We start from the raw sequence: 22,761 nt of genomic DNA, 5'->3' as shown, positions 1-22,761 counted from the left end.
ACTTGTTGATGGAAGAAGTGGATTTGATTAAGACATTAGGCGCCAACTTGGAGGAAGAGTGTGTTTGTAAAATGAAGACATCTATGGGACTTCCATGCCGCCACGACCTACTTCGGTACAAGGATGGTATCATACCATTTGAGGATATTGATCATTTTTGGAAACAATTAAGCTTCGATCCTCTCCCAACCGAAGACGACGAAGATGATCTAGAGATATGGGACACGACAAATGGAAAAAAGTTGGCGGAGATGTATAGGAATATGGGCCGAGGTCAAAAGAAATTCCTATGGGACAACATGATGACGTCATGTATCCTTTCACCCAAGAAAATATTTTGGAGCCGGAGAAGAGTGAACCGAAAGGTAGGAAGAGTAAGAAAATGAATAATTTTCAAACCAGACACGCCAACAAGGAACTATTGGGTAATAAGAGGGATCCATCCGGCGTTGAATACCATGATGCAAGGATTGAAAAGGCAAAAAAGGAAATTGAGAAGTTGATGAAGGAGGAAGAAGTCAAAGTTCCAAAAAAAACAGGTCGTCCAAGTATTCAAAAAGCCGAAACAAGTAACAAAGAGGTGAATAATAATGATTGTTCGGCACAAGCGAAGTATAGTAAAGAGGATGTCAAGTGGAAAGCTAAGATGTATCCTTCACAAACTAAGATAAAGGAGAAAAGGACCGTACATGAAACTGGTAGGATGAGAGTACCTAGAAGAGATAAGTCTGGTAGGTATTTGAGGCCTATCAATTTTATATACGGTAACTACTTAGAAGATCTATCGCCAATAATTCATGAGCATATTGTAGCAATGGACGACGTGCAAGGTGATGGAAATTGTGGATATCGCGTCAAGGCGGAACAACTTGGTCCTTTTAAGGAAGAGAACAATCATGTGCCCCCTGAAAATGAAGTTAACTTTATTCGGCAACGAATGTTACAAACCCTACGTAAAAACAAAGATTTCTATAAGACAATGATGAGAACAGGTGCAAGAGGAGATACAAGGGTGGTAGCGGAGTACATTGCATTCGAACGTCGTTTGCATGGGGATTTTAGCATTACCGAAGAACATTGGATGTCAATGCCCATTTGTGGGTTTTTAATAGCGGAGACATTCGATTGCGTCATACATTGTTTCTCATGGACAGGTAGTAGCTTTACTTACGCGCCTCCAACAAAACCTTGCAATGAAGGTGTAAAGGATAAAAGACTTGTTCTTGGATTTGTTCAAAATTGTCATTTTATCGACCTCAAACTTAGACCCGCTTGCCCATTACCACCCTTGATGAGTGCAGCCTTTTGGCCTAGATTTGAAAATAATTTTGCGATGGATTGGTGTGCAAATTATGCGACGGAAATGATCTTTGGATATCTTTGAATGTGTATCCCACTTTTTTAGTGGTTGGCTTTTGTGCGGGTTCCTCGGGTCCTTCTCCTTTGTTGATAATTGCATCCCACTTTTTGTAGAGGTATTTTTGTTCTTCCACGGTCATTGGTGTTTTGCAACCAAGTTTGACATTCATTTTTTTTCAACATCTCCCTACCCGCGGCAACCTATTTTTTCATTTGTCAACAACTTATAACCGTGAGGTTGAAGACATTTTTACCATAACTAATATATGAAAATAGTATAAAGTGAAGTCATTCTTACCATTATCTTGAAAGCGTTGATTACATCTTCGGAAGTAGACTTGTTTGTGATATTGATTGCCTTATCAGCTACCTTTTGACTTTTCTTATTGATAATGAAGGGATGAGAAATTTGGTTATACCAATCCATATAGCCCGGATCCTCTTCACATGGATCATAAAGTAAAGGTGCTAACTTGGACACATCTAATGTGTGATCTTCTAAGTTATTTCAAAATTCAAGGGTGGGATCAGGATCATACTTTGGTTCCCAAGATGAAGTGGTGCTTTTAGTTCCAGTACCACTCTTTGGTAACAACCTGAATTTCTCATCAAACAAAGGAACCTTTTGCACGCATCCTAATTGACGGAGTACTCGTCGAGGATCGTATATAACATAACCACCGGGATACCACAATGGCCCATGATACATACCTACCGGAATATCCTCATCTTCAACAACCTCACTTCTTCATCTTCCTTCTCATATGGTTGAAAAGTGACATCATCAACACCCAGTAGGTTTAACGTCTCTCTCAAACTTGCCACCAAGTGTTTTTTGTTCCTTTTCCTCGAGTCCTCGTACTCGTACCGTGCTGCAGTTGGCTCTGTATCAACATAATCGACATCCTTCTCAAATACTTTGGCCAAGTTCAAAATTGGGAAATGGTCATATATCCACACCTACATCCAAAGAACCACATTCAAAAATCAAAGGAATTGAAGTGATGGAAACAATTTTTACTTGGAAACATCAAAGTAAGAACAAAGTTTGCAAACTCAGAGAACTGTTCGGCTTATATGAATCAAGTATTACAAGCCGAACCAAATAAATAACAAGTTCGGCTTATAAGATTTTATGGTTATAAGCTGAACCATACTCTGAACTCCCAAAAGTTACCTAGAGAAAAGTGAAATTCCCTCCGATATTTTTACTTGTCAACCTAGACGCGGTGGCAAGTTGTTCCATCAGGTAAGCGAGCGTATCCGTTCCCCAAGCATACTTGTTACAAGTTTCAAGATTCTTTACCAATTGGAGATAATTAACATTTACCTTGTTTCCGGTTGTGTCGGGAAAGATGTCTCTACCAAGAGTATAAAGAAAATAGGCAGTTCCGGCTTGCTTCACTTTGACGGGATCCATTACTCTCTGCTTTGTGTTCTCAAACTCCCTTTTCAAGTTAGTCAGCTTGATCTTCTTATTCTTCTTATTTCTGCCATAGGGAGTGCATACGGAATTGACATCTTTAACGGATCGAAAAAACTCCAACTCAGTTTTGTTTGAATCCCAACCAAGACTTTCCTCGAACAAATTGTAGAGATCATCCCAATTCATCTCATAAAAATCAGCATCCACACTTCTACCCCTTGCTTTAAGGCCTGTAATCTTTCTAGCCTCATCAGGAGTGATTTTCATCTCTCCAAAAGGTAATTGAAATGTGTAAGTTTCTGTACCAAAGCGCTCGGTAAAGGCAGAGGTAGACACACTATCATATTCCTTATGTCCATAATTGATAGCAGGCCATAAAGCACTGGCTTGTACGTAAGCAATCACCTCAGGAACCTCTTCAGAAAGTTTCCATTTTGCTGCCCTCTGGTGTCTCAATACTCGGACTGCACGGTTGTGTTCAGGAGTCCCATAAATTCTCTTCGCCCAAGATTCGGCATAACCAATCAACACATTTCCTCCATCTTCCGGAATACCATGAGGCAAACCATCTGATCGAGGTTTAATTACGTCATCTTCATCAGGAATGTGTAAACCAGTGATCCGTCGATCAGCATCGTCCTTCTCTTTCTCGGGTTCTGCCACCTTCTTACCTTTCTTGTCTTTCTTGGGTTTTCCTTGGGGTTGTGTTTCTTGATGAACTTATTGATTATCATCTCCAGTTATTCCTTCTAGTTTTGCATCTTCAGCTATTCCTTCTTCTTGTCTTTCAACTCTTACTTGTTCAGCTTCTTCTTCTAAAATGCCTCCTCTACCTCCCGCTCCCAATTTTTTTTCTTACCTCCTCCTCGAGAATCAGGAGTTTTAGAAGTAGAAGGTGTTACCTCCATCTTCTTCCTCTTTTTAGCTGCATCGGTCCTGACACAAGTATGAAAGTTATAAGACTACTTCAAACAAGAAAGGGATACAAACTATAAGAAATATGGATTTCAAATGCCAAAAACTTGTCAACAAATAAGAAGGCTCGGCTTACCCGAAATAACACATATGATCCGAACCATGTCTTAGAATTTTCAATATCTTACACAGAGAGTGGTTCGGCTCATACCACAAACTATTTATAAGCCGATCTCATTTGTTCGGCTCACAACCAAATACTATCGAATAAGCCGAACCTAAAATTATGAATTCAAACATTTATTCGGCGCAAAACTAGTACTATCATATGAGCCGATCCTATATACATGCAAAACTTATGAAATTGAAACAACATTTATTCGGCGCAAAATTAGTACTACCATATGAGCCGATCCTGTACACATGCAAAACTTATGAAATTGAAACAACATTTATTCGGTGCAAAACTAGTACTACCATACAAGCCGATCCTATACACATGCAAAATTTATGAAATTTCCACAACACAAATTCGGCGCAAATCTAATGCCATCGAATAAGCCGATCCTTAATACAAGGCTCTATGTCACTAGGTTCGGCGCAAAACTGATATGCATTTTAAGCCGAATCGTTCATATGCAGTTTCAGGGTTGAGTTTGAACAACAGTTCGGCGCAGATCTAAACTTGATTTTACGCCGAACCCAACCCTGTAACCACTGCACAAACCATGTTTTTGACGAATTAAACCAATCATACCAACCAAAAACATCAAATACGAGATAGGTTTGTAGAACTACCTTCTTATTCTCATTTCAGGAGTTGGTTCGTTCTTCTTCAATCTCTTCCTCCGGTTGGATTTGTGGTTGATTTTCAGTTTCTTCTTCACTCTCTAAATCTTCTTCTTCAACAGGTTGTTCAATTGATCGATTAGAACGAGATACTTGCTTACGACGACCCATTATATAGATGAGTTTAATCGTCGATTAACTTTTCACGAATCGACTATGATGCGATGATTTTTTTTTGGAGAAGATGAACGGGTTCGGCTGCTGTGGAGAGGAAGAAGAAGGTGAATGAAACTGATTTTGGGTTTATTGATTATAGGTTTTTGTATTAGGATTGGGGATAGATTAGTAATTTAAAAGATTTAAGGACATATAGGTAATTGAACTATCCATAGGTACCCCTTATAATGTCACCCAAGTTAGGACTATTGCTTTGTATGCCTAAAAAGATTTAGGTATGCCCAATTCTTCCTTATTATCAGCATGTCCTAGTCCGATAAATATTACTGTCATCGTTCAATCAATTTAGTGTTTGGGTTTCAGTTTTTTTATCTATCGCAATAGATTTGCTGTGTTGTTTTTGCTCTAGAAGAACTATTTGAGTAATAAAATCAGAAGAATATGTACAACGGGATTGGGTTGCAGACACCAAGAGGTTCAGGATCAAATGGTTATGTACAAACAAACAAATTCTGTGTAAGACCAAAGACTGGGAAAGTAGAAACAAAAGCATTCGAAGGTGATCAAGGAACTGGTGGTGTTAAAAGGGCAAACAAAGATATTCTTGAACATGATAGAAAACGTCAGATTCAACTCAAATTGGTTGAATTGGAAGATAAATTGATTGAACAAGGTTATACTGATGATGAGATTTCTCAGAAGCTTGATGAAGCAAGGAAATCATTGGAAGAGCAATCTCAAAGTACAAGCATCTCTGGAAGTGACAAAACAACAACCAGGTATTCATCTCTCCCTCTTTCCTTCTATCTGTGCTTGTTATTTAGGGTTTTACTTAGGTTTTATTGACTCGATTAATCCCATTAGGAAGTGCAGATAGTTTTGGTGGATAGCTTTTTGTGTGTTTGAAATAGTTCCAAAGCATATTGTAGATGAATTTTAAACTGAAATTTGTGTCACTTGTTTTAGGTTTTCCTTTGATATTGATGAAGTAGATTTAGAGAAAGTTCTAATAGATGCAGTAAACCTTTTATGTTTATGTCTCTTTTATGAGATCTATCCCTCTTATGGCCTAACCTTTTAATTGAAGTTCACTCTAGTAAAAGAACTGGTTACAGAAAGTTTTCAAGTTGGCTGGTTAAACACAACTATTGACAACTTAGTAGCGACTTGTTATGTAGGGTTGTGTTTCAGCAATTAACTTAGCAGTTGAATTTTATGGGGTTGGTTAATGTTGAGTTGCCTTGCATCCATTTCAAAATAGGTAAGACCGGGATAGAGAGCCCACACTTGAAATTGCTGAGCATACTTATACCTATAGTAGAAGGAGCGCCTAATAAGTTAGTGGCGTGACTTGTTGTTTAGGATTGTGTTTCTGCGATTAACTTGGTAATTGACTTTATGGGGTTAGTATTCAGTTGTCCTGCATCCATTTCAAAGTCATATGGTTAGAGACCTAGAGTGGTTGACTAGGTGCCATTACCGAGCTTGAAAGTCTTGCATAAGTACCACAATTTGGCCCTCTTGGGAACACTTGGATATCTCACTTATAGGTTGGGTTATCGTGGATTTCATGGAAATTTAGTCAAAAGGAGCTTACGTAGAAAAAAACATGTAGGTTTCACTTAAGCTTATAGGTTAGGTTATAGCTTATAAGAATACCTCATACCAGGTTGAGTCATTTAATGGAGCAGCCTTAATGCGAATGCAGATGATTTAGAGGATTTTGGCCTAGTTTTTTTTGTGTTGCGGTTGATATCAACGGCTATTCATCAGTTTTAGTTACAGGTTTTACTTTCTCTTGTTATTAAGTGTGTTTTTATTTCTTGGTGGTTTCTTTGTTCTCCGAGGATTCTTGTAATATAGACTGTTTATGGACACAATTGTGATAAGTAAGGGTGCTGAACTGTTTCGATCGTATGTTCTGAATTCATTTTTGTTTACGGTTTTACGCATTTCTACTGTATATGATAAGAGAAATAACTATTCTCTCTTGTTGATTGATTTCTGTCATCTTATTGCTGATTTTTATGCACTTACTTGTGTTTGATTCAGGGTTTCGGATACTCAGACCCATCAAATTGCTGCTAGAAAGGAGAGACAGATGGAGACATTAAGGGCTGCCCTTGGCATAACTAACGTTGATGGGATGTAGCCATGTAGGACACACATCCAGTTGACCAAGTCTGTGCATGAAGATATTAGCCGTGATGTATATGTTTCTGAATGAATCTCTTGGATCAGAATGAATCTTTTGGATCAGAATGAGATTTTGTTATTTGCTTGAACTCTTCAGAAATTTGTATTATTTTGTGTGTAAATAGAGATAGTGAGTGAACTGATGGCTTTTTTGTGTGATTACGGTATGGGTTTCAGTCTCTTTGACTGAGGAAGTTGGGTTTCAGTCTCTTCCGAAAGTTCCAAATTCTACATATTTGTTTACTGCCAATGGTTTTTGTTCTTTTAAGTGGTTTCTACAATTTAGAACATTCTCCTGTATTACTAATTTTGGGTTTAGGTAGGAAGCCTTCCAGAAACAAGTTTGAAAAGCTATGTTGAATTAGAATTACAAACCAATTTTGTAGATGTTTTGATTCAATTTTTCTGTTCTATGGTTATTACTTGAAAAAAACAAACACTGATGGATTTCTTTGCTGTGTAATAATGAAAACAAAAATCTTTCACAAAATAGTCTAGCACATTTTCATCACATTAACATCAACAGGTTGAAGTTACATTTTGTAAATATATCCCCATCTGTTAAAATAAATGAATAAACCAATAAGTACAGATATGGGAAGAATCACCAAGAGAAGAATGGATTTTCTAAGGTTTACATTCGTCTTTCTCGCTGTTTTATCTGTTCTCATTTATACTCCTGAAAGTTGACATGCCCAGTTGCTTGTGCATGTTCCACAGCCTCCTGCAATTTTTTTGATGATAATTAGAAAAGAATCAATTAGCCAGAGACAGACGGTGAGAGAGTGCGAGAGAGATTCCTGTGTGACTGAGTACCTTCTGGCCCATGACACCAATTTGACAGACTCCACAACGTAATGTGAAGTTTGCAGTATCTGTATAGCTCCTCTTCCTAGTGTTCCCAACAAAAATGGTTGAAACAAAAAACTAGTGACTTCAAGGTTTGTGGTTACATGAATAAGGAGTGAAGCAGAGATAAACTACTAGCATCAAGGATTTAATGACCTAAATGTACAAAAAAATGAACCGAACTAGCACAAATAATTAGGCCAACATAAACTAGAATATTGTAAAGATCCAGGAGACCCTATTGAACCTGTCTCCACAAATCATCCACAAGCTGGAATACCTTGAATCTAAGAAGCTACAACCTGACTTAGATTTTAAAAGTGGGCGCGACTGTTATCCTTCTTCCTTTGATTTAATATGAAAACGTAACAATGTTTCTGAAAACTAATGTCATAGATCCTATACTTCAAAAAAAATGCAAGGTCAAAGCAATTGACTTCATAGAGACGATATCTTCCTGTTATACATACTAGTAACAGGATATCTGCTTATTCAGTTTATTATGAAGTCCAGGATTATATGTGAAATTGTTTATAAGATAGCATGTTCATTGAGAATGTTTTCTATTTTTCGTGCAAATTGTTTGCACTAAAGACGTGATTGTACCAAAAGTCAAGTATTAGCACAAGAACAAAAAGAAAAACGTACTAGGAAAATGTTTCGAAGAACAGTGAAGACTCACCTTTGAGCATCCCTAGCAAGATTTAAAGCAAGCTCCTCAACTGGCCCAATGGTCCTATCTTTGTGTACAGGAAATACAGTCATGTCAAACTCCTCTGGGGCTCCCTCAAATGGAGATAACTGTTGATACAGGATATAACAAGGTCAAGCAAGAGGCTACAAAAGACAAAGTATGCTTGGAAAAATATTTATCCATTAGGAAAAAATATAGAAGACAGAACAGTCGAGCAAGACAACAAATTGCGAAGAACCACCAATATGACCTTATACTTTCAAGGTATCCAATACAATAGACTAGTAGTCTTAACTAGCTGTTTCTCAAAATTTTCTTCTAGTCAATCGTCCATTATCAGAAGATTCAACAGCTATTAATTGGTCAAATCAATTGGTTATAAATGCAATTCGTGTTCCGACATCCAACTTAAGCATGTTCAAAAGACAGAAGTGTAGACAAATAAGTTTAACCAACAGTAAACATACCGCTAAGGCATCGTAATGCAGACCGTCATATATAAGCATGACTCTTTCTGAGTAATTCATAGCCTGTAGCAAGTATCAATAGGTAACAAAGAAAATAATTATTGTTTATACTACCAAATATTATCATATACATGAGCTGAAAAGGCTTGGAAAAAGGTTGACCTGGCCATACAAATCACATCTTAGGGTTTGGATATCGTATGCTGCAATTTCACGTCCATAGTAATCTGCTAATATCGAAAGCTCGATGGCACCTTCATTTCACAGAAAAATACACTTATCAATATATTTTTAAAGAACAACAATTCAAACACACTTCTTCAGAAATTTTCCATCCTAGTGTTCATAATAATTTTCTGCAGCTGATTTTAACAGCTAGTATCCGAGTCATAAATATATCTAACTGAAAACAGAAAGTTCTTTTTGCTCCCAGTGAAGTCATTTTCTAAACTTCAGTTAAAAAATGTAAGTTATGAAAACAATAAGAGAAGAGACAATTGAACTGACCAACTGCCTTGTCTCAGTTTCATCTTATCTGACACATAAATTATCATAATTGTAACTTGGACAGCACATATTTCGAGAAACACAAGAAAAATCATGGTGGATCATGCTTAATAGCCTTCATGGAATTGATCAATTTTTCCACATATATTATCCTACACATGATTAATGATAACAACTACATGCATACGAGATCCAGTCCACCAAACAAGTAAATGAAAGACATTACGAAATCTTGAATCCTAATTTTAAAATGTAAATGAGAATCACCTCCCCACTTCTCGGAATCCATGATCCAGGTACAGTACTCTGCATTTGATTTTCCAAGAAACGGCTCTGAGTATTTTGCAGGATCACTCGATACCGTCGCAGCTATAACCTTTAGAAAATAACATTTTACTGATATCCATGTAATCAATGAAAGCGAAAGAGATGAACAGTATAATATCCTATGAAGCTTTCTATATGTTTTCGGCTATCCATAATGCTGAAGAGATCATCATAAAAGACGCACAAAATGACTAACTGTGAGCAACTCCCTCTTTCTTCTCTTTCCTTTTCTGATCCCTATCACTGTCTAGTCGATGAGCTATACAGTTGTTTAGTTCTTTCAGGTAAAATGCGGAAAATGGACTATTTGAGAGGGAAAATTCCATAAACGGGGAAGCTTAACTTTGAATGCTCTACATGTTCACATTCAAAAGGACTGAAATGCTGAAACTTTGAAAGTTGCCTTAAACACTATATTGGTGAACTTTTATAATCCATCTATATTTAGCTTTAAGAATTAAAAGAGACGAAATCCAAACGACAAGAACACAATTCATACAAAATGCATTAATACAGGAGGAAATGTATATATCTTATGAATGGTGGTAAATTTATCACCAGAACCCGATTATGCAAATTATTATTCAATAACAGTTGATATAGATATGTGAGCAAAGCTCATGAAGTCATGGTTTAATTTCAACTATATTTCCTACTTTAAAAATTCAACCCCCAGGGTCAAATTCAATAACTTTGAAAGTAGCTATGCAAAATAAACAAAAATGAAGAATAACTTTTAATTTGCTTGTACACAATGTAAAGAATGAAAGCCATAAATTGCAGAGTATCACCTGTCTTAACTCCGGAGCTCTATGCTTGTTGTGCTCCATAATATATCTGCAAATAGGGAAATGTATTGAGCTTAAAACCGGCTTTACAAAATCTAACGTAATTCATGAGTATACGACTTGATACTCACCCGACTGCATTGAAGAGGCAACTATTGTCTGAGGGAATAACCCTTCTGACAACAATACCTTCCATGTTTTATGTTAAATAGCCTGTAAGTTGTAACAATAACGAAACCATTAGCCCTTATAACTTTTACATCATTTCAGGTGAATTGAGAAGTCCATTTCTCAAGCTAAATCCATAAAACTCGACAACCTAAACAGTTGAAGTTCTATTGCTTCGTTGACCGACGAAACAAAAAGAAGAACAAACTGAACAATAATCCCACCTCAAGAAAACTGCATCACATAATATCAAATGGAAATGAAACTCTAACCCTAAGTAATAGTATAAGCCCAAAAGTACTTATTTACACGAAAAGAGAAGCTCAATGCTCATAACAGAACACACTGATCAAGTTCAGTGAAGCAAATTGTGAAAATTCAAATTAGTAATTTAGCAACACCAACTATTATTAATTACACAATTATAAACCGCAATCCTCTATCATTCTAGAAGCAGAAAACCGGGACAAAAATTCTTCAGCAAATCAAATCAACAGAAGAAAAAAATTACATCTTGAGGGGGAAAATAAATACCCTTGATAAGAACGAAAAAGAGTGATGAAAACCTAAAAATTTCCCCAAGAAAAACAAAATGAAACCAAAAATCACGAGTTATAACATCCAGATCTAAACATACAAAACATATATGAAAAAAAAAAAAGAGAGAAGATGATTCAGCAACAATAATAAACAAAGACTAGAAACAAATAAAAATATATTGAAGGAAACGTGTTTGAGAATTTGTGTTTACCAGAAACTAGATGCAGTTTGAATCTTGATACCGTGACGATCTTGAGAGTCTCAGGGAGAGAGAGAGAGGCGAAACAGCGTGTGAAGTTGGTGCTTCTCTTCTCTTGTATATACAGTAAATATATTCATTTCTTTCTCTAAAAGTTCGTTGCCATCTTTTCTATATTCTCTGAGTAAAACGCTGCGTCTTTCTACTTTACCCAGAAAGTATCAACAGACCTTGCCATAAAAAGTGTTTCTTTTACCATTAAAATTTAGGGTAAAATTTATCCCTTGATTCAATGATTGATTATGGCGCCTAGATTACAACTTGTTTGCATAAGAACTGGGATCTCCTAGTGCCCTGGATAAGCCATTTGTCACTGCCCATAATTTTAGAGGTATGAGACGTGAGACAGTGGATTCCTATCGTCTCCCATTCGGGGATGGTTGAGAGTGGACATCATATCACCAAAATGATATGATATCGAGATGGGAATAGATCACTGCAGAGTAGTCCAATGATCTTAAACATCGCGTATAGTCAAAAACGATCACTCTCCGAGATTATTGCTCATTAATACAATAATCTTCATTTGTATCGTCAAAATTTTAGAAGTTTTTGTTTTCCTTGTTTTCTTTTCTTTTCTTCAATCTACATGGGGATAGATTTTGCAAGCAAGGGCATCCAATCCCTTGTTGGCGGATCAGCTTGTCCCCTATAATGAAAACGACTAGCCGACAACTGATGTTGACCGGTCCGACTCGAAGAGCCGCCTGCTGGCTATGCCCGGACCCGCTGTTCCGGATTGGACATCATCGGTTAGGGTGGAGGCACTTGGTAGGGACGTCATCGGGGAAGTGGAATAGACTTAACAATTGCATACGGTCTAAAAATCGAGACGGATCATTGCTTAAACACGAGACGGATTAACACTACGAGACGGGAAAGCCGACCTAATCAATCGGCAGGTTGAGCCGAAGAGTGTTCTCCTTGGTTCCAACAAGGACGCTGAGGCGGTCAGACCACGCCGGCGGGTTATGATGGCCGCAACACTCATGGTCGTCTGAGGTAGCATGCTCACTACCAGGGCGGGAGTAAAACCCCGTCCGAACATACCTTAAACCCTATGGCAATAGGGGATCAAAGAGGTCATATTATTATGATAGGGTGAAGGCAAGACCATCTCTGGGCTCCAAGCCAAGAGGGGATCAAAATCATATCACCAAAATGATAGACATACAGTGGAAAGAATGGTAGGTGCTCCAAGCTCCATAGAGCATCATAACATATGAAGAAGGTATAAACCAAAGAGACCTTTGTGGGACTTTCCATACCAAAAAGAGCTTAATCAGCTAAAGAGAAAGAGTTTAACATGACTATTAATAAAATTCTGCCCCAGAGACAGTACAAACACAAACCAAAAGACCAAGCTCTGTCGAAGGTTGAGTTCAGTCCAATAAACAAAACAAAAAACTCGATGATGCCTTGGATACACTTTGATTATAAGATCACTACTCATTGAAGCCTATTCTTCATAGTTGCTCTACCTTAGCATCCAAAGGTAGAGCTGCAACCTGGTATGTTGAACGAGCAGGTGCTGGCACAGAAATCTGTAACATACAACAGAATGTGTCACTCTTTACAGACGAATAAGTAATGCCATGGTGTTCAGGTGGAACATGAATAGCTGGTTCTTGGCAATTTCTATTATGTTATTATCAGCACAAGCAACTCTTAGGAGAGAATCAATTCTATTTCAGCTATTGTTCCTAACAATTCCATTTTAAGGTACTAAAGCATGCAGATTCTCAATTGCAACTTTGAAAAAGTAAGGTCAGTGTGGCCTCCTGACTCTTAGTTGCAGGTCCTGTTATGCAGGATAATACCTAGGCAGTACAGTTTGTTTCTTTAGTTAACTGAGACTTACTCATATAATGTGAATCACTGGAACCAGTCTGCTCCTCAACCTGCAGATGTGAAAAAGAATCTTGTGGAATCGGAAGTGAAAATTTCACAGGTAGTGGACACTCCATTGGGCGAAGGCCTAACTGCTGCTTCGCGTATCTTTCAAAAATATAAGAAGATGTGGTCATTCAAACATTCCCTGGATGGAGAAGAGGCTTCTGGTTCTCTTCTGGTTCCATCTTAGCTTCTCATTCAAAGTGGGTTAATCTGAACTCATAAAGAATGCCATAATTTATTTAAAAGATCGTCTCCATTCATCTGCATGTTTTTATCGTCGTTACAAGAAATGGTTATCTGTATACTTAGAATCAGGAATTGGGTCACATCTATCTTCATTTAAGAAACAATATATTCAAAAGCTCATCAATGTCAATACGGAAGCTGCATATGGACCACAAGACTGGGTTTCCAAAGAGAGAGTTAAGATAAAGTACAAGTTTGTATTGGAGGAAGAGGTACTGGTGATGTATGTTTATGAAATTGCAGCTTAAACAGCCTGTGGAAGGAAAGGATTTAGGGAAATTTCTAATGCAGTTGGTTGGGTGCATTGCATATCAGAACCGTATTAGTGTTGTTAGGTTAAATGTTAAAAAGTTGAATCCATTTGCTGTGGATATTATGAAGGAAAGGAAAGGATTTAAGGTACTTAATCTCATCTAACTCACCTTCACAGACGGGGTTTGAAGGAAAGGATTTAAGGTACTTAATCTCATCTAACTCACCTTCTCAGCAAAGTTGAATCCATTTGCTGTGGAAGGAAAGGATTTAAGGTACTTAATCTCATCTAACTCACCTTCACAGACGGGGTTTGAAGCAATGAATTTCTGTGTAAAGCAATTGATCATGAAGCGAAATAGAGGTTAATGCAGTAGTTTCACAAGCACGTATTGTAATTCAAGATGCGTGCACACAACTGCAATGCATATATGTGATCATGTAGGTGCTGAATATAGTATGGAAAACATAAACAACCCTGCGAAATACTTTTGAAGAAACAAAAACTAAAGCAAGCTTGAGTATTGAAAGCGCAATACACTACGAGGGTTGTACGGCAACAAACATAGTCAAAGTAACTTATCATTATGGAAAATGCTAAACAACAAGAACTAAGAGCAATGTTCAAGCACCACAGAGGACCAACCTCTACTCCAACAGGTTAATAATAAACAGAATATATATATATATCTACTAGCCAAAAGCAACAAACTAGACCTCCAAAGCATCAAGCGGCACGATGAACTTGGAACGCCGCCCTGATCTCACGAGCCAGGGCAGCACGCCTTAATTTGACCTCAATTCGTGACGCCAGTAAGTTTTCCGCCTCCTTGGTAAGTTCTGAGAATCTTAATTTGAGCTCATTTTCTGCCTCCAGTATGTTTTCCAATTCCTTCAAAAGTTCTGAGGATCTCTCACCACACATTTTCCTCCTTAGAAGCTCCTTGTCAAAGTCATCCTCAGAAAGTTCAGCCAAAAGTCTTTGATGATACCACTTTCTCAATTTTCCCATCTTCTTATACAATTGAGATTGCTTGGGTAACAGAAGAATCACGCAGGGCCTTCTTCATATGCTCACAGAATCCATTTACATCACCAACTTCTCCCTTTTCGCCCTTTATACCGAATCTTTTCATAGCTTTCAGAAGCTTAATCTCTTCACGGTGAGTCCAAACTCTCTAAGTGGTCTTGTTAGCAGGATCATTTCGAGGAACGAATCTTCTGTTTCGAGCCAGACGAGAATGATATGAATGAAAGACACGAAGAAATCTTCTGTTTGGAGCCATTTGAGAGTGAGTGAGTGAGTGAGTGACAGAAATGAAAGAAAGAGATGAAGAAGAGAACACAGACAGTCTATTTATAATGAAACCCTAACCTAACCAAACCAACCTCCCTGGTTGAGTTAAGTAGTGTCTGTTTTTACTCTTAATTATTCTCATTGACCGGCGAAGTGACAAGATAACTGATCCCAGTGGAACAGACATTCAGTAGTAAGAGATGCAAGGGTCTCTTGGGCTGAGAGATGGTAAAGAACCTCAAAGAGAGCTAGTCTAGGAGGGATGACTGCAGTTTCACCAGTGTCTTATACTTAGACTTCCGATACTGATTTACTTGATCTGTAGTGGAGTAATAGTATGTGATGAATACAGCAGAATCAGCTCGAGGGGCGCCATTCTGCTGATCCAGCTCTTTATAAAATCACAATGTACTACTTGGTAATTTCAAATTTTCACGAGGCAATGTCATCGTTACATACTACTTGGCCCATCATGCTATCCGAGAGACAGCGCAAACAAATACAAACCGAAAGATAGACATGTCATACAGTGAAAGGAATGGTAGGTGTTCCAAGTTTCATGTTGGTAGAACAGCATAACATATGAAAAGGGTATAAGACCAACAAGACTTAATAGGAGTTTCATACCAAAAAAGAGCTTAATCAGCTAAGAATAAAGAGTTTAATTTGATTCCATTAATCTCATCAGTAAATTTCTGTCCCGGAGACAGTACAAACACAAACCAAAAGACCAAGCTCATGATACTCTGTCGAAGGTTGAGGTCAGTCGAAACAAAAAAAAACTCAATGGTCTTGGATACACTTGATTATAAGATCGTGACTGACTGCTCATTGAAGCCTTATTTTGATGGTTGATGTGGTAGAACAAAACCAAAATCAGAGTGCAGCAATGCACTCGATCTCCACCTTAGCATCCAAAGGTAGAGCTGCAACCTGGTATGTTGAACGAGCAGGTGCTGGTGCAGGAAAATCTGTCACATACAATAGAATGAGACATTCATTTAGGTCAAATAAGTAATGATATGGTGTTCGTGTGGAACATGAATAGTTGGTTCTTGGGTTTCTATCTCCAATTTCTAGTACTTTAATGCTTTTACAAGCATACACATTAAGAATCAGAACAAACAACTCTTAGAAGAGGACCAATTTATTTCAGTTATTGTTCCTATCAATTCTATTCAAGGGATACTAAAGCGTGCAGAATCTCAATTGCAACTTTGAAAAAAATAAGGTCAGTGTGGTCTCCTGATTCTTAATTGCAGGACCTGGTATGCGCGATTATGTGACCTAGGCAGTACATTTTATTTCTTTAGTACATATAATGTGAATCAGAGGAACTGGTCTGCCGCAAAAACCTGCAGATGTACTCTCTCCAATACCTCTCGGGATTTTCACCTTTATATATATATATGTTAAAAGAAGATGAGAAATAGACATCAGTAGAACTCACATTTTGCATACACATCGTTCACTTTCTTGAAGTCCTTCAAGTCAGCCAACCTGAAAAAGAAACATGCATCACAATTAGTCCATCAGTTTTTCTTTCATGCCTTGAAAGGCTTATACAAGCAGCAGAATAGACCAAACTTACATGATTGTGGTCTTAACAACTGATGAATAGCTTGCACCACTAGCTTTTAATATTTCTCCCATATTCTTGAGCACCTGTTAGAAATACATGAATCTGTCAATTGATCTGCTTGTATCTGGAAATTATCAGAACAAGAGCTGCTGAGCTCCATTAACTCCATTCACCTCTATTATACTAGCAGACATATTTGAATAACATCAATCTTTTTTTTACTTGTTAGGGATAAAATATACGATTTTTCTTTTTTCAAAACTCGAAGTGTAAACACCAAGCAGTAGTTTGTGAAAGTGTATTAGAGAAGATATTTCAAGAGGAAGGATTAAAGTTTATGACGACCTAAAATTTGGTTAACTAATTAAGAGATGAAGTCAGAGAAGTCATTTAGTTGCAGAGGATGAACGAGGGACCAAGTTTTGAAGCCAACTTTTTATAAGGGTATCCAATTTTCCACGTTTAAGATTCAACAGAACAGTATTCTACTCTAACAAATAAGATTTTTTTTCTTTCATTTGGATGTATTAGGTAAATATAGACACAGAATCTGCCACACAAACTTAACCTCGGACACCCGGGGGGGAAGAACACCTCGTGGAAACAGCCAGTGAAAACTGATAAACCAACACAGTAATTGCCGAGAAGTAAACAATAGTGCAATCCAACTATTAGTTAACAATAGTTTAACAAATCAATGATTTAATCAACATCTCTACCAACAGTTCTTTCTATTCTGAATTTCTGACCATGTAAACAACTAAGTGAATTGTTGCTTAGTATCATGTACCCTTCTTTCTTTTACAAGTGAAACTCGCTAATTATCTACTGAAATTTATAATAAAACTATTAGGGTTGAGTTGGTTGACACATATACCTGTTCTGTTTGCTCCTCTACCCCATCTGAAATGAATTTTACAGTCTACAATAAAAGTGTACAAATAAAATCAATAGGTAAAAGTGTACACTTATCAGAGTAAACAACCAAACAAAAAAATTTTAGGTTTTCAAGATGCAAAGACAAACAAAAGCAAGGATGCCATAACAAACCTCGGGAACAAGCCCCAAACAGCCAGATACAAAAAGAAGATTATTATCTTTGATAGCTTGAGAATATGGTCCTAATGCCGCTGGTGCCTTCTCTGTTTGAACTGCTTCCTTCTTACCTAAAAGAAAAAAAAAGACAAATACCCAATTTGAATAGTAATCCTTATGGTATTAACAGACGAATAGTAATCCTCTCAATTTCCGGTATTAACAGACGAATAGTAATCCTTATGGTGGTAGGTAAGACCCAATTTGAACATACCCATTAAGTTTCAGTGTTTAAGATAAGAAGTATAACACAAACAATTCAGTAGATTTGAGAAAAGAATGAGTTTTTCTATAACAGGAAATTCTTGTTTCCTCTGCTAACAAAAGGGCTGAACAAAAGAAACACAATTTGTTTTTTGAAAGATCGGAGATGAAATTGTTAATGTCACAAACCAACGGGAGGAATATCTTGATTTAAGTGTGGCAGCCCTCTATCATCACCAACTCTTGACATATGGAAACTCTCATACTAGGGTTAATGACTTTCCTAAAAATGGAAACGGGCCTATCTTTTAGCTGGTTACCTAAAATATCTTGAATTTGTTTAGAACATAACACAAACACTTTGTGTGCAAGTAATTAAGTTCAGTAAAGATTGGGAAAATTAATACCCGCATGCACATGTCAAGTTAATACTCTAAATAGCAATTAACCTAACCCGACATCTTGAATCTTAATCTGAGTTCAGACCACTTACTGGTATCAGTTAAAGAAGCACTTAACGAAGCAAAGGTTTTTGACCTAGTTTTTGACGAACAACTCCATAAGTTTGAGCTTGCAAATGATGCACAACCAAAACTAGCAGCAAGAGGAGCCTTAGATCGTATTGCTCTAAAGTCAATTGCTGGTGCAGAGAAGGATTTTGCAACAGACCAGGCCATTTCTGACTGTGTTTTTACTGTTCTTCTTAGTTGAACCTGCTCTCTGAAATGCTCTTCAGTCTCGATATCTCCTCCCTTCACTTTTTAAGTTTTAAACACTGGCTCCGGATACTCTTCCCATTTAGCCCACTATCATCTGTCCCTGCCCGTAATGTATAAACACGTGTTAGATTTACCAACCGAAATAAAATTTTAAGATTTATTAGACTAGTTTTTCACCAGTGCACGGATCTATTTTTTACTTACGAAATATCGGGCAATCTTTGATAATTGATTTCACTGAAAAAACAAATGAATAAAAAAACTCTATAACCTTAAAACCCAATAAAATCTTTAATCTGCAACAAAAAAAAAAAAAAAAAGCCATGGGAATACCCTACAATATTTGGAAAACCTATTGTACTTATTGAAACATTATAAACGGAATAAAAGTAAACGATGTATTTTTTTCCTAAGTTTTGATATATTTTAAATTTTTGGAGTTAATGTTTGTTTTTCTTCTTCTATATATATACAGTAAAAATCCCATATATTGATACCTCATATATTGATACTCCATATATTAATAAACTCTATATATTAATAAAAATTTATAGTCCCAACTTGGGCCAGTTATAAATAGTAATAACTTCTACATTTTAATATTAATAGATTTTTATAGTCCCGTCATAAGGAATTTACCTCCATATATTAATATAATCATCATTATTGGAAATTTATAGATCTTGTTGCATCAAAATTTAAGATAAAATAAAATATTTATCTGTAATTGTTTGATAAAAGGATCTAACTTTTTGGATTGTTGTCTCGTCTTTTGATTTGTAGATGCATAATACCTCATTACTATGGGCACCTTCTTGTTGAAACCAGGACATTTTCAACTTGTCAAGCATTTTTAAAGCTTTTTGGCATGAAATTTTTGGTATCTCCATATTGTCATCATCAGAAACATCTCTCTCTGTTTCTTGTCTAATTCCATCGATGATTTCTTCTTTGGTTAAAGCATATATGACTTGTTTCTCATTTGGAATATGATTAATGAAGACATCCATATCCATTATCATTTATATACTTTGAATTAGCAAAAAAGATCATTTTCCTAATATACCTCCGGGGTAATTTGCATTATCTCCCCCGACGAAGATCATAATTTGAGTTACCTCCCCTATAGAGATCAACTTAGCAAAACCTCCTTTCGTTACATATTCCGTCAAAAGCCAGTTAGCTGAGTCACCATATTTGTACAGATGGACCAAAATATACAGGTGGACCTTGAGTTTCCAAAAATACCCTTTTATATTCTGGTTCTATCGAACTAGTGGACTGCCACCGTAGAGACCATCGTTTATCAAACAATCATCACAGATCCGGATTAATCAGATTTGCAACATGTTAGTACTTCAACGACAAACTTAATTAATCGAATTTAAATCGAAAATCACATGATATCACAGAAACCCTAAATTCAAAATTAGCAGATCTTAGAATTTCCGTGATGAAGAACAATTCTGGAGTAGCAGGGTAAACATCTAATCCTTGTTTTCAACTTTCAATGCACACCTTAGAAATCTACTACCAATTTTCTGCTGCTGACATTGACGTTCTCTTCTTCCTCATATTCTTCTCATGAAACATATTGAATTGATTTATCAAAATAAATGAATAAATAAACAATCAATCTCCATATACCGAAATCAGAAAGAAAAACCTCAAATAAGTGATCTTTTAGCTGCCTCAAAATTGACAAAGTACCCATTTTGAACCAACTATATAAGAAGTAACAGTGCAAATTTGAAGATTGAATCATCAATTAAAGATGTTATTTCTCATCACATAATCAATAGTGGGTACCCATTATGGAACAGAGAAATAAGAGTGACGAATTTCAGTACTTTAATGGTGTTTTGAGTAACACTTAAGGTTTTTCTTCTCTTTAAAAATTACAATTCACAATTGATTCAAGTTGTATATAAGCACACACCATTAATTGATTATGTACTTCCTTTGTTACCGATGCTGATGCTGCACAAGTATTTATGAATACACCTTCTCCAGTTTTCAATTTGGGTCCATTCAAGAGGACGTATTAGAAGATAAGATTATGATCTATTGGTGATTCATTTTGGTTTGATTCTTTCCCTGATGATTAATTGAAGAAACTTTAACTTGAGTTGGTTTTGTCGGAGTTTAGATCTTGAAATACCCAAATTTCGATCGGCAGTGCCAGTGAAGAAGGTTTAATAAATCAGAGATGGTGAGGATATTTTGGGTAATTCACTAAAAAAATATATTCTCTCTGCCACCTGTTCACAGCTGGTGACTCATCTAACTGGATCTGGACGGAACTGTTAACGAAAGGAGGTATTGCTAATTTAACTTTTATAGGGGAGGTAACTCAAATTACAATCTTCATCAGGGGAGGTATCACAAATTACCCCTATACCTCCCTATATTAACAAACTCCATATATTAATAATTTTATGAAGTCCCGAGACTATTAATATATGGAGTTTTTACTGTACTTGCCTTTATTGATCAACCATAGACCATATTTTCTTTAAAAATCTCCTTTAGTTGTTTAATTGGTTATCAATTGCTCCATTTATGTGTTACTGGTTTTTAGTGCTTAGCCACTTTAAAGTATAAGATGTTTCTTCACTTTCACTGGTTTTCTTCTTCTTTACTAACAGCGGCGGCATCATTTTGCTCCTGTTATGTCACTACTGATGTTCCTTCTCCTTCTTTTATAGATTTTTTATAGATTAATAGAGTAACTAAAAGCAATTATCTCCATTTTTGTTTCGCTCACCCTATAAACTTCTTTTTATTTCTACTTGTATTTTATTTTTAGAAAACGCAAGGTAACTTAGGGAACTTATCCATTTAGTTGACCTAGTAAGTAAAGCATCACGAATTCTTATTGATCTTTCCTTGCCGTACATGAAGTAGTCGATTATTCATTCTAACTTCGAATCCAATTTTGTGATATTTTCTTATGACTGAGATATACTTTTCTTATGCATATTATTGGTGATACACTTTTCATGTCTCTTATAATTTATATACTTTTCTTTTTTGCTTAAGGTGGTGTTGTATTTCGGTCATCTTGTCCCAGTCCGTGGATTCGTTGAAAGTACCATGGCTTCGTCACTCATATGCATTCCATATTTTATATGTATGTTACCAGCATATGAGATGCTGGAATGACTTTTGAACCTAATTATGCTTCCACCAAATGAGCTGCCACTACCCTTATCCCTTACCTTACGCATGCATTGAGATACTGACCATAGTATCCATGACCCGTATTATACCTAATAATTATTATTATAATTCACAATCCGAAAAAAGGAAAAATAGAATAAATTACAATTACAGTTAAGTAGAAAATTATTATTACAATGAAGCCAAAGGAAGATACTATGATCAGTATGTTTGTTTAATAAGAAACCAAACATACTATCAAAAGCTTATATAATATTAGCTCCACATCTTCTCTGATATAACCATACCTTGAAAATAAAGAACAAAGGACCAAAAAAGAACGAGAAATATTTTTTTTCCAACCACGACAAGATGCAACATAATCCAACTGTTGACGGAGTTCCAGTGCAAGTCCGATTAGATGACAAATTCTATATTTGTACCAAAAAAAAGAAAACCAGTCAACATCAGCGTAAGGATTACAAAAAAAAACAGTTGCTTGAGGATACAAAACAACCATAAATGTGTTCTCTAAAGAGCGTGAAATGAAGGTGTTTTTGAAGAACAATTTTATTTGGATCGAAGAAATAGTCAAAACCATCCGTACCACCAACACAACAGCTTGGTTGAAGAACATCCCCTTAAGTAGCCCGAGGCATCTTGGTAGTAAACATACCATATGTGATTGCACCTGCTTCAGCCGCATGATGTGCGTGGTAGTAAACAAACATGTTGTGCATTTTTGTTTCCTTAAGAAATATGGATTTGCACAACTATGACTTTTATTGATGAAATAGAAAGGCATTAGAACAAACCTATGGTTGTAGTTTGAATATTCAAACAACAT

At 36.5% G+C, this 22,761-nt stretch overlaps 3 protein-coding genes across 3 annotated transcripts; 1 reads left to right on the top strand and 2 right to left on the bottom strand.

The window, feature by feature from the left end:
• Positions 1-4,937: 4,937 nt before the first annotated feature.
• Positions 4,938-7,147, top strand: LOC113348584 (serine/arginine repetitive matrix protein 2-like). The gene is made up of 2 exons (XM_026592417.1): positions 4,938-5,445; positions 6,719-7,147. Exons 1-2 carry the CDS (start codon positions 5,108-5,110, stop codon positions 6,816-6,818), a joined length of 438 nt encoding a protein of 145 aa, XP_026448202.1. The 5' UTR covers positions 4,938-5,107; the 3' UTR covers positions 6,819-7,147.
• A 175-nt stretch (positions 7,148-7,322) lies between these two features.
• Positions 7,323-11,973, bottom strand: LOC113348583 (ubiquitin thioesterase OTU1-like). Its single transcript, XM_026592416.1, has 9 exons — positions 11,414-11,973; positions 10,626-10,707; positions 10,498-10,543; positions 9,647-9,755; positions 9,035-9,126; positions 8,873-8,935; positions 8,394-8,512; positions 7,679-7,754; positions 7,323-7,586 (listed from the first exon to the last, which is right to left on the bottom strand). Exons 2-9 carry the CDS (start codon positions 10,688-10,690, stop codon positions 7,530-7,532), a joined length of 627 nt encoding a protein of 208 aa, XP_026448201.1. The 5' UTR covers positions 10,691-10,707; positions 11,414-11,973; the 3' UTR covers positions 7,323-7,529.
• Positions 11,974-15,757: 3,784 nt separating this feature from the next.
• On the bottom strand, positions 15,758-18,800 carry LOC113348582 (reactive Intermediate Deaminase A, chloroplastic-like). The gene is made up of 6 exons (XM_026592415.1): positions 18,527-18,800; positions 17,785-17,900; positions 17,612-17,656; positions 16,744-16,817; positions 16,603-16,652; positions 15,758-16,123 (listed from the first exon to the last, which is right to left on the bottom strand). The coding sequence occupies exons 1-6, from the start codon at positions 18,708-18,710 to the stop codon at positions 16,029-16,031; spliced, it is 564 nt and encodes a 187-aa protein (XP_026448200.1). The 5' UTR covers positions 18,711-18,800; the 3' UTR covers positions 15,758-16,028.
• Positions 18,801-22,761: the final 3,961 nt, after the last annotated feature.

The sequence above is a fragment of the Papaver somniferum genome, chromosome 2 (assembly GCF_003573695.1).
Source record: "Papaver somniferum cultivar HN1 chromosome 2, ASM357369v1, whole genome shotgun sequence".
In the NCBI taxonomy this organism is placed as follows: Eukaryota; Viridiplantae; Streptophyta; class Magnoliopsida; order Ranunculales; family Papaveraceae; genus Papaver; species Papaver somniferum.
The sequence above is the reverse complement of the archived record's forward strand: the minus strand, read 5'-3'. Positions and strand labels throughout refer to the sequence as shown.